The following is a 12,614-nucleotide window of genomic DNA, read 5'->3' as shown; positions in this document are numbered from 1 at the left end:
CACCAATCAAAAATACATTGTGACAAGTGAACACTGAAACAGGACCAAATGTCTCAGTTTTAAAGCTGGCACTGAAGGAGTAGAAATACAATGAATATCACTCAACATGCAAGATGTGAACACTGGCTTCTGGAAAACATTTTCTTAAATTATACTGTTCCATAGTATGATGTGATGCCAGAATGTAACACAGCTATTCTAATACACGTCACTACACGGATGGGGGAGACAAAGGATCAAAAATATGGACATATATACATAATGCTCTTATAAACTTAGAAAGTTGCTAGAATAACAAGATTTGGATTAGTGTGCATTTTCAGAAGGATATGAAGTCTGACACTCAAATGTATATCATTATTTAATTACTTCAATCCTCACTGAATTGTTAGAAAAACACAAATTTTATGAGGGATGACTAAAATATAAGAGGCCAAAATCTGGACATTCTGAGAAAATCTAGAAAGGTGAGATGTACGAGTCATGTATACATTAAAACATGCATATTTAATGCAATTAGTTGCTTCAACAGTATAGATTCAAAAATGCTATAAACCATTTTACAAAAATATATCAATATCATCATCAGAACATCAGTATTGAAGTGTCTTGAATCTGAATTTATAAACTGTACCTTGATATGCAAGAAAATTACCCCAAACACAAACAGAATTTCCTAACTGTACAATCAAGAAAATGAAGTGCATGTTACTCGTCCGCAAAAATGAATTCATTTTAACTGTAATATTTTGGAGGTGTTTTCCTCAGTCCATATCTGTCAATATTATCTGTTCAGGTGTGCCAGATGCTTGAACATGTAGTTACAGCACAAACTCCAATGCACTGCCAGGCCTCAAGACCCACAGTTTAAAGCTGATGCACATATTTTCAGACTAGCTGATGGCAGCAGGTAATCATCAGCTCTGTTATATACTCAAGTAAAAAAAAAACAAAGTGCACTGGATTCTCAGATGGAGAAAGGTGGATCACACTTCTTTCACATTTGGATCAGAAGGCTTATTTAATTCAACCTTCACTCCCTTTTCTCCTGCATCAAAACACATATAAAAATGATAGTAAATAGTTTACAGTACACTTTCAAAAAAAAAAAAAAAAGAAATACACAAATCTGCCTCTGTTAAAATCCAAACCACATAACATTTCAAGATTCCTAGTCAGAAGACTGTAAACTGCAATAAGGAACATTTCTCTTGATTTCTGTGTTAAACTTTCACTTACTCTAAACAAAGCTTGACATCTTGAAGAGACATAATATTCTTCAAGTCATGATAGGTTTAATGCTTAAATGTGAAGAAAAGGGGGGATAGAGACATAGTCCTTCAAACAGTCAAACAGTAAAGCAATTTTTACTCACTGTTGTGACCTCATCAGTGATGTAAAACAGTGTGGCAGCTGATCTGGTTCACCCACATCATAGATGTCCATCAGTGTTTCTCTTCCTTATGGATACTATGTGCCAGTCATTCCCCATTCATTCAGGAAACAACAGCATAAACATCTACTAGAAAGTACAGTTTTGTACCTACCATAAATGTAGATGTTCGAGTGTAAACACTGCTGCAGTTATTACACTTGGGTTATCCTGCCGTCAGGCGGTCCCGCAGTCGGCCAGAGTTCCAAAGTCATGGTCCGGCATCGGTTGCTGTCACCTCCTCCCTGACGTCAGTGCGACAGGGGTATATAAGATGCAGCCGACGCCATTTTCTTCTGTTTTTCTTGCCCCAGATGTCAGGTGCCCCCAAATAGGTAGGCATTACAAATTGCTAGTAAAAAATACAAAAGAAAAGCAAACAACCATTTTTAGTTACCAGCAAATACTCCCCATAGGTAATAAAGGGTATATGCCCTAGGTAAGTACCAGAAAGTAAGAGAGGAAGGAGGGAGGGTAACCTGAACTGCAGCAGTGTTTACACTCGAACATCTACATTTATGGTAGGTACAAAACTGTACTATGTTCATCGTGTTACACTGCTGCAGTCATTACACTTGGGTGGAATCCCAAAGCTGTGGTAGGGAGGCTGGATCTATAAGGCATTAGGGGTGGCTATAAGGCTCTGCAGTACAGCAGTGGTGAAGCCAGCTCTGGATTTGGAGTATAAAGGCAAATGGTAATGTTTGGTGAAGGTATGCACAGAACTCCATGTTGCTGCTTCCAAAATATCCTTGGTAGGTACTCCTCTGAGGTAGACAGTTGAAGTGGCTGTTGCCCTGGTGGAGTGAGATCTAATGCTGCTAGGTACAGGTTTCCCATGGTGGGTATAGCAGAAATGTATACAGTGTCCTATCCATTTTGAAACAGTCTGCTTTGAAATGGCTTTTCCCTGTGCTCCTGCAGCGTATGCTACCGATAATTGTTCAGATTTTCTGAAAGCTTTGGTTTTGTCCAAGTAGAGGCGTAACTGTCTGTGAATGTCCAAAGAATGTAGTAGTCTCTCCCCTTTGTTCTGTGGTTTTGGATAAAAAGTTGGCAAGTGAATAGTTTGGTTTAGAGCCACACTTGACACCACCTTTGGCATAAACCTAGGGCTGGTTCTTAAAGACACCCTGTCCTGGTGGAAGATGAGGAAAGGTTCCACTGCCATTAGTGCCTGTAATTCTGAAACTCTTCGTGCTGATGTTATTGTCAGTTGCAGAGCAGTTTTCCAAGTGATGTATTTTAATTCTGCTGTGTTAGCTGGCTCAAAAGAAGGTAACGTTAATTTTTCCAAAACAAAATTCAGGTCCCAAGTAGGTGTTGGTGCTCTACGGGGCGGACTTATGTTTTTAGCCCCTCTGAGGTATTGTTTGAGCAAAGGATTAGAAAAAATTGGTGAATCCTTGTTGTATTGAGCCGAGATAGCTGAGGCGTGGATCTTGATGGATGAAAAAGAGAGGCCCTTGTCCAGCATCTCAGTTAAGTATTGCAGTATCTGAGGAATGTTTGGGACAAGAGGGTCAAGGCTGTGTGCTTGGTTCCAGGCACAGAATCTCTTCCATTTGTCCGAGTATGCTTTCCTGGTGCTAGGCCTTCTGGCCTCCAGAATGACATCCATAACAGCTTTGGCGAGAGGCATTGCTTGCTTGACTAATTAATTTTCCATGCAGCTAGATTTAAGGTCTTTAGCTGGCTGTGAAGTATCTGAGTCAGCAACTGTGGAATTTGTGGTAAAATCCAGGGTGGTTCTTGTGTTAAGTTCTTTAAGATTGGGTACCAGTGCTGGCGTGGCCAGTCTGGTGCAATCAGGATAATTTTTGGCTCTTCCTGCCTGGCTTTTATGAGTACCTTTGGAAGGAGAGGTAAAGGGGGGGGGAAACGTATACTTGTAGTTTTTTCCAGCTGAATGAAAAGGCATCCACTTTCCATGCTTGTGGATGGTAGCTCCTTGTGCAGAATTTCTGTAATTGGCAGTTCTTTGGGGTAGCAAACAGAACTATGTCCGGGCTCCACCATTTTTGTGTTATCATTCTGAATATTTGTGGGTTCAGTTCCCATTCGTGTGGGTCCATAATGTTTCTGCTTAGGTCGTCTGCCAGTGTGTTTTACTCTCCTGGCAGGAATTGTGCTTACAGATGAACTTGGTAGTTTAGAGCTGTGTTCCACAAGGTCATGGCTTGTTTGCAGAGGGGGTAGTAGTGTGTGCCCCCTTGCTTGTTTATGTACCACATAACTGTGATGTTGTCTGTCTTTAATAGTACTTGTCCTGGATGCAGTAGGTCCTTGAAAGCTATAATAGCATTTTGTACAGCTAGCATCTCTTTTTGATTGATGTTGAGATGTCTTTGCTCTGTGGGCCACTCGCCCTGGATACATTTTCCTGCCATGTGTGCTCCCCAAGCGTAATCCAATGGATCTGTTGTAAGTGTCTGTGTGGCTGTGGGTTGAGTGAAAGGCTGTCCCTTGTTGAGGTGACAAGCTTGTGCCCACCATCGAAACTCCTGTTGTAGGCAAGGAATTAGTGGTATAACTGTTCCCAAACTTTGACAGTGTTGAGACCATACACTCTTTAGGTACCATTGTAGTTTCCTCATATGCAGTCTGGCATATGGAATTAGTAGTATGCAAGATGCCATGTAGCCCAAGGCCTGTAGAATTTTTCTTGCAGGGAGTTGGGTCTGTGTTGCCATTAATTGAAAATATTGAGTCAGTTGTCCTTGCTTGCCTGGCATGAGATAAGCCATCTGGGCCATTGTGTTCAAGCTGGCACCCAGGAATATTATCTGTTGTGAGGGCACTAGTTTTGACTTCTTTTCGTTTACTGTGTACCCCGGCAACTTAATAACTTTTTTACGTACGCCAGATGCTTTACTAGAATGTCCTTGCTCTCTGCTTGAATCAGGCTGTCGTCCAGGTATGGATAAATTTGAATTCCTTTTTGCCTGCAAAATGCAATTACTGGTGCCAGGCACTTTGTGAAGACCCTGGGCGCAGTAGATAAGCCAAAGGGCAGTGCAGAGAATTGATAATGCATTGAACCAGCAAGAAATCTGAGGTATCTTCTGCAGTTTTGCCTGATAGGGACATGCAGGTATGCCTCTTTGAGGTCCAAAGTCACAAGCCAAGCTTTCTTGCCCAGCATGGGAAGAAGCTGCTGTAGTGTCAGCATCTTGAATTTCGGAACATCCAGGTAAGTGTTTAGTGTAGAAAGGTCCAGAATGGGTCTCCAGGCTTTGTCGAGTCTTGAGTAAAATCCTTGCCCTTGTTCCTGTGGTGGTACCTTTTGAATAGCTCTCATGTCCATGAGTGCTGTAATTTGTTTTTGAGCCTCTGCCCATTGATTTGGTGGCAGATTTGGCATTCCTTTTAGCCTTGGAAAGGTCTGGAAATGGAACCTGTAACCTTGAGATACAATGTTGAGAAACCCATTTGTCTTTGGTGATGCAATGCCTGTTGTGATAGAAAAGTGCCAGTTTTCCTCCTAAGGGGGCTGCCAAGATAGAGCTGTTTGGCAGCTGAAGTGGAAAGTCATTGAGGCTGTTTTTTTATAAGGTTGAGGCCTGTCTTCCCCTTCTTTTTGGCCTGGTGTGCCCCATTGTCGAGGCCTGTAAGGGCCTTGCGTCTGACCTCTACCTCTTGGACGTCTGTATCTGCCCCTTTGAGGTCTATCTGTGACTGGAAAGGACCAATTCTTTTGATGGCCAACTTCTGCTAAAGCGAGGAGGCTGAACCTGTAAGAAATCTTTCACTGTTTGCATAGATTTTGCCTTATCCTCCATTTTCTTTAATACCTCCTCTGCCTTAACTCCAAACAGCACATCCCACTGCAAAGGTGCATCCAATAATTTGACCTTAACATGATCTGGTAACGTATGTTCTTTTAACCAAGCATGCCTTCTAATGACAGAGCCTGTAACTGCTGCTCTACAGGAGGCCTCTAAGGAATCAAACCCACATTGCAAAGTATGTTTTCCTACTTGTTCAGCTGCATGCAATAAATACTGCATTTCTTTTAAGTTAGGAGGGTCTGAATCTGGAAGCATCTTTTGTTTCAACTGAGACATCAGAAATTGCTGATATTTTAGCATGTGAAACTGACAATTCAAGGCTCTCATTGCTAAAGTTGCAGACGTATATACCTTCTTTCCCCATCTGTCTAATGCTCTGGAATCTCTGTCAGAGGGAACTGGGTTTTTTGCTGATGAGGCCTTAATCCCTTTGGATCCCTGAGAAATAGTTTCAGGGTCAGCAACAGGGCTTTTGTACAGAAATTTGTGAGAGTCTGGGACTTTGTAATATCTATCAGGTTTAACTGGGGCTGGGGGTAAGGAGTCAGGGTTCAAACTGGATTCAGTGTACACATCATCCACAACGTCTAAAACTGGTGGGATAGCAAGGGGCCTGTGTTGGGCAATAAAAGGAAGTCTCTGAGTCTTTTCTTGGATTCTGAGTAATCCTGGCCTTCCCAATGGAAATGCTCTCTCATGGTATGTAAGGTCTCCCCAAAGGAGTAATCCTCAGGCGGAGAGGCTGATGAAATTGATTCCTCATAATCAGAATCCTCATAATGGGGTAAAGAATATCCTAGGTCCGAGGAAGAGTCAGAAGAAATGGACACCTGGTCAGAAGATTCATAGTCTGCATCCTGCCTGGGCCTTTTATCAGGAGGGGGATGGGACCCCCTGATCAGGGTGATTAGGTCCTCGGACATTTTTAGCATTTGTTTCTTAGGCATGGAATCCTGTCCTGGAGAGAGTTGTGTCTGTTTCTTAGCCTTTAAGAGGGGCTTAGACTTAACAGAGGGTTTAATAGTTAAGTGGGTAGGTCTGAAAACACCCTCTGTAGCTGTGGATTGCTCAACTACTTCGGTTTCCTCTGTAGGTTTAGGATCGGTAAACTGAAGGCCTAGTGGGTCCGAAGGCCCAGCCAACTCCACGTGGGAGTCGGAAGCAGTCTGTGGTTCTGTGGAAGCGGTCATCAGGGGCTGCGTAGGCGCCTCGCTGAAAACCGGAGAACCGGAGACTGGCCTAGAAGAGGCCTCATCGTCCGTTTTGGGCCTCGGATGCCTGTCCTTCCCCTTGCGCTTTTTATGCATTGCGGTCGACGGAATTTCCGATGGCATGGCGTAATTGAATTTTCTACCAAAAGCAAAATCAAACTGATGTTTAATAGTGCACTTTGTTAAACCTAGCACAAAAACGACAACCAGTGACGTCGTGGTCAGAGTTTAGGCATGGAATACATTAAGAGTGGAATTTGCTTCCCACAAGAAATACAGTTATTAACTTTTACTGACATCGGTCTGAGGCAAGAAAAAGTTTCCCCATCAGGGTACTTAGCCTTTTTAGAAGACTTCGGTTCTGGATTCGGAATGAAAATCTCAGGAGTCGGCCGACCGGCACTTGCGAACTGCTTCTGCTTCGGGCACCACGCGGCAAGAAAGACTGAAGAAAATGGCGTTGGCTGCATCTTATATACCCCTGTCACACTGACGTCAGGAAGGAGGTGACAGCAACCGACGCCGGACCAAGACTTAGGAACTCTGGCCGACTGCAGGACCGCCTGACGGCAGGATAACCCAAGTGTAATGACTGCAGCATTGTAACACGATGAACATCCGTGTATCTGAACTGAGGTATGTTGGGTTTCAGTTTAGAATGCAGCTCCAAACAGAACAGACATCTTCAAAAGGCAGACATATCTGTGATTTCTCTTCAGTCTGCAGGCCATGGTCAATTTAAACAAACCAGTCATTCTATTTTAACAGTATCAGCAATACAGATCATGGTAGGAGTTCTTTGTTAAGGCATACTGTTTTGACTTGATGGTGTTGAGCATTTATCTGTGCTTTAGTGAATAAACTAATCTGATCGCACCTGTATTTCAGGTATGTTTTAATGTTTTTCTACATTTTTTTCTGATCTGGCTAAGACTTGCAATTAAAGGAGTTTTCATTCGTCAGATACATATTTTATACCTTTCTGTAATGTCTGCATTTCTACAATAGAATGCAATTCTTCTATGTTCTACAGTGAAGCTAAATCACAAATCAGTTTGTCTGCATGTATCAACTGCACTACAACCTCAGCTTTTTTACTCTTTCCTGGGGAAAATATTTTTAAATTAAAAATAATTTTTCCAGCAGGCAAAAACTTGGGTAAGCATTCAGCAGAAAAAACATGGCACAAAAATAAAAGTACTTTACAAGGTTAAGTGATTCTCAGCATCAAAAGTGATGTTCCAAAGGCAGGTTCCCGTTACAGGTTGAGAATAGTCTCTAAATTCTGAGCTGGTTGGTTTCAAACTTGTACAGAGGCAGAAGTCTGAAGATTTTTTTCTGTCCTCTAGTTCTTGATATACAATCTCTTGCCTACAGCCATTTTACTATCCTACCCCTGTATTACCATCAAACAGGCTTAGTCAATGATACATGAGACTATGATTTCAAAGTCTTATGTATCATTTGTTTGATTCTCATGTTTATTAGTACTGCTCCCCACCTCACCCCCCCCCCCACACACACACACACATCTGCTAGTGCCTTGTTTTTTTATTATAATTATTTTGCTTCTTTAATGGGAGTATTTTAGTTTCTGAGGAAAAAGACACATAGATGAATGCATTTTTTCAGAACTGTTTATGTCTTAATTTTTATCTGGAACATCTGATACTATCGCAAATGCAGTTTGTCAGGGAAAGTTGACTGTAACTGTTTCTATTTTGACAGTTAAAGCACACGATTAAAGCTCTGAACTGTTAACCAGCTGCTTCATGCAATAGAAGGTATACGGTTTGAGTCCTTCCACCACTATTAGCCTACTTTGAGACTCTGAGCAAGTAATTTAACCAGTCAATGCTCATGGGTCACCCTAGGGAAGGGACACTTACGTCTAGTGGGCGTATCTTGTTAACAAATAGACAAAAATAAAAAATGACACCCAAATAGGCTACAGATGTAGGCCAGGTGCTTATGGATCAGGCTGACACCTCAATAAGTATTCAGTAAACGATGGAAATGAAGCACAGTCAGTTATACTCCCTGACTTCTACTCTGTTGATATTCCTTTTGGTGATGCACACAACCTACTGAAGAGTGCATTTGCTGTTCTGTTTCTACCTTCTTCTCAGGCAAATTTTTGCAACAACATAAATCCCAAAATGCCCAAGATCTTTACTTTTTCATCTGTGATATACTCTTACAAGGATGTTTTTATGTCATTTAAGGTAGTAATTAAAAAAAAATTGTTTGGTCTTCTGGGGCAAAAAAAAAAAAAAAAACTGTCAGACACTGCCAGAATCACATTTTCAGAGAGAAAAAAAATCAAAGCCAACTCTGCTTCCAATAATCTCTTCTTTTTAAATGTAAATAAGAGATTGTGTAATTGGTAAAAAAAAAAAAAAAAACTTTTATTCTTTCTTAGTTTTTGAAGCATCTAACTCCAAAAATAATATACCCGTTTCCCCTTTTGATTTACATGAACAAACAAGGAAAATTATGTGCACAAAAGAAATGAAGCCCATTTACCTAGTACTGATGTTAAGGATTAAACTACTGCAGATGCTTTCAGTTGCAAATCTGCTGCTATATGCACCTGTCTTAGGACTGACATTTCCTTACGTTCTCTGGCTATAAATGCAGTCACATGACATACGTGGAGATAAGTCTGCAGTTTTTTCCTGAAGATGTAAATTTTACTTTACTTGACCTACATTTAATTTTTAGTTCCCATAAAGAAAAAATAAATGTATTTAAAGGGATGTACTTCTAAACAATGAAGTACACAAATCTCAAATGGCTAAAGATCGATCCCGAAAGATCGAAAGCCAAAATACTAGAAAAACAAAACACTTATGTTTTTTGTGCATGGGTATACCCCTCCGGACCCCACATGCCCCCTGCTAATTATACAGCTGTACAGAGGGGAAAGGGAAAATTACATGATCCCCACTGTGCACAATTTTGCACAAACTTAACAGTGGCAGAACTGATCAAATCAGTTCCAATCACTTCTGCCAGTGTTAAACATATTTGAGACTATGAACGTTTGATTATATGGAGTGTTTCCATTTAAAGATATGAGTGAGAAAAGAACAGAAAGAAAGAAATAGGTGCTTAGAGGCAGGTGCTCATGGTGATATTCACAGGCAGTTTCCTATTGCAGGCTATGGATGGCTTCCAAACTTCAAACTTTTTCTTTCCTTTTTTATTGATGTCCTGCTGAGTTTAATTCTGCTCTACAAATAAATGGTAATAAACAGCCCTGGGCTTTTTTCCAAGGACCACAGCAAACAAAACCAACAATTTTTAGTAAAAGAAGCAATTTCAGACATTTGTCTAAAGTGTAAAGTTTCCAGTTTTAAAAATTCCTAACTTTCTTTCCCCAAAGTTATTTTTTTCTCAAATGACTATGTTCATTTTTCTGGCCAGTCCAAATTCACTCTCCACATCCTTAAGCAGAAGGTCATTAACTATTTGCGATTCTTTCAGAAAACAAAACTTCAAGGAAATGAGAACAGATTTATTTTTCTTTACAGCTGTGATTAATTTCAGGCCACGGTGGTGCAGCAGTTAGTGTTGCCGCCTCACAGCAAGAGGCTCTCTGGTTCGATTCTCGGCTGGTGCGCCTTCTGTGTGGAGTCTGTATGTCCTTCCCATGGTCGAGTGAACTTTTAAGACATGCAGGTAGGTGCTGCGTGAGTGGGTGTGCCTTCTTTGAAGGTTGGGCACCGGGCTTGCAACTCGACACCGTAAAAATCCACTGCCAATCATAAGCGGACTGGTGATCCGCTGTGGCGACCCCTAAACTGCTGATTTGCAAACTGTTGCCCCTAAACATATAAACTGCCCTAGTCCTAAGTTTATCAGTTACTGAGAACAGAACAAAAATGGAAGTGAAAGTGAAAACCAGTGGGAGGTTCACCCTGTCAGCGCAAGTTTTTTCTGATGTTAATTCTGCAGCCTCTCCTACCATTCTTGACTCAAAGAAACTGGATAATGAGCCTGGATCAAGAGGATGTCTATCTGATAAAAAAAAAAAAAAAAAAGAGGAAGAGAAGAGGATGTCTATCTGCATCTTCAAATAACAAAAATCCCACAGTCTTAACAATATTTCTAGTAGGAAAGCAGTAGTTATGTACTTGCCTAATGCTGGATAAACAAATTAAATAAATAAATATGCGACACAGACCAGGTTGCTGCAGCACAAATTACAAATTTTATCCACTGAAGAATTCCTAAAGAAGGCTGATGAAATGGCCACAAATCTAGTGGAATGAGCTTTTGGTGAACGGCAAGGATTTATTACGCACAGAGTTGACAAGGAAAATGCAATCAAACAGCCACCTGGAAAAGAATACTTTGGAGACTTCCTTGCAAGTTTATTAGGGGCAAAGAAAACAAAGACTCGCTAATCTTTCTTAAGGATTTACTTCAGTGGAGATAAATTCTTAATTATCTGTGAACATCTACGGTATAGAGAGTACATTTTTCTCCTCTGCTGGAAAAAAGGCAGCTGTATTGGCTGGTTCAAATTTGCTTCAGACAATATTTGAAGAATTAAAAATTGGCTTCTGCACAGCAAAACCATAACCTTATGAAAAATTATATATGAAGGATCAGAAGCAAGACCTGAAATTCAGAAATTATTCTTGCTGGACTAACTACTACTAGAAACAAGGTTTTTCAAGAAAAAAATTTAGTTGGGCTGAAGATGTTGCTTCAGTGGTTGTTTTTATTAGGGCTCATAAAACAAGGATGCGGTCCCAAGTGGTACCGGTTCCCTTAGTGGAGGATGAAGAAGAACAGTCCCATTCAAGAAGGTATTACATAGATTATGAGAAGCTACTGACTGGGAATCAATTCCATTATGAAAGCTGGATATGCCAGCTAGATGAATCTTAATAGCAAAGTGACCACAGCTTGAATCAAACAAGTCTGAAAGAGCAGTAGAATGTCTGGTAGACAATTTAAAGGAATCTAATCCCCTTGCAGTCATCCAAACAGAAAAAGACTTCCATTTGCTGCAGTAAATTTTGGGGGTAGAGTATTTCTGAGAAGTAAGAGAATACAAATGACATTACGGGAAAAGGAGGGATCCCTGACCATCAATGGAACTGGATAAACCAAATGGTTAACTTGAGGTTGGGCAAGTCCAGATGATGTAATCCGAACAGGTGAAAAAGAAGATCCTGCTGTGAATCTAGAAGCCATGGGGGCATCCTGAACTGCGACCTTAACAAGGCAAACCAAATTTGCCAGGGCCAGCATGGCACAATGGGTAACATGGTGGCTTTGCATTTTATCACTTTCTGTAAGAATCTGGTCATTAGGGGAAGAGGAGGGAAGCCATAAAGAAGATGAGTAGGCCACTACTCAACTACAGTGTATTTCAAGGGATCACCCCATTGGAGGGATCAAGGCAAGCAAACAGCTAACTCTCCACAAAAAAGAACCAAACAACTCAGGAACTGAAGAGATGGTGAGTTCAAGGAAACTGCTCGTACAACTGGACAGTAGTCACGATAATTTATTGAACAAGGCAATAGACTTCTGGTTAAGCGCTTTCGACTGTTACCAGTCTTCATCAGAACAATTAAGATATATCATCCCAAAGTTTATATACATCTCCTATACAACCTTAATTAAGGAAAACTTAATTGATAAAAAACCGCCAAAAAATTTTTTAAAGACACATTGCAATAATTTCCTAAAGGCAATGTTATGTGTCCTACCAAATCGTCAGAATGTATCAATCAGTTATACACATACAATAAAAATTATATGCTTTGAATATGTAAAAACTAAAATTGTATAATAATACAACTACAATTCTATCAATATAATCTAAGTCTAATAGTGTAGATACAGTTACCTTATGCTGAGCATAATTGAGTGAAAAAATCACTGTATCAGAAGAATATTCCTAAAGATTATTCTAAAGCTAAAAAAGGTTTGATACTTATAAAATCATTGAGACCAGGAGATCTCGTAGAATCCGTTAAGATTTGCCATTTGCTTTCACAAGCGGCCAATTTCATTTTCCAATCCCCCCCAAATGGTAAAACTTCTACCTGTTCAACGATAGAAAATAAAAAGCTATGATCCTCTCCTTTATCTAATATGTGCCTATACAATGCATTTTTTGTGTCATGTTTACTTATTTTGTACACATGTTCGTAA

The 12,614-nt window shown here is 40.4% G+C and overlaps 1 protein-coding gene across 1 annotated transcript in view; it reads right to left on the bottom strand.

Moving 5' to 3' along the window:
* Positions 1–363: 363 nt before the first annotated feature.
* The window catches only part of EGLN1 (egl-9 family hypoxia inducible factor 1), a 921,081-nt gene continuing 908,830 nt past the window's right edge, over positions 364–12,614 (bottom strand). Inside the window, exon 5 of the mRNA XM_044077068.1 lies at positions 364–1,048. Coding sequence (XP_043933003.1) covers positions 987–1,048 — 62 coding nt within the window. The 3' untranslated portion in view covers positions 364–986. The remainder of the gene's footprint in view (positions 1,049–12,614) is intronic.

The sequence above is a fragment of the Protopterus annectens genome, chromosome 1.part1 (genome assembly GCF_019279795.1).
Source record: "Protopterus annectens isolate FY-2018-M chromosome 1.part1, PAN1.0, whole genome shotgun sequence".
In the NCBI taxonomy this organism is placed as follows: Eukaryota; Metazoa; Chordata; order Ceratodontiformes; family Protopteridae; genus Protopterus; species Protopterus annectens.
Note: the sequence above shows the minus strand (reverse complement) of the source record. Positions and strands in the feature narration are given on the sequence as shown.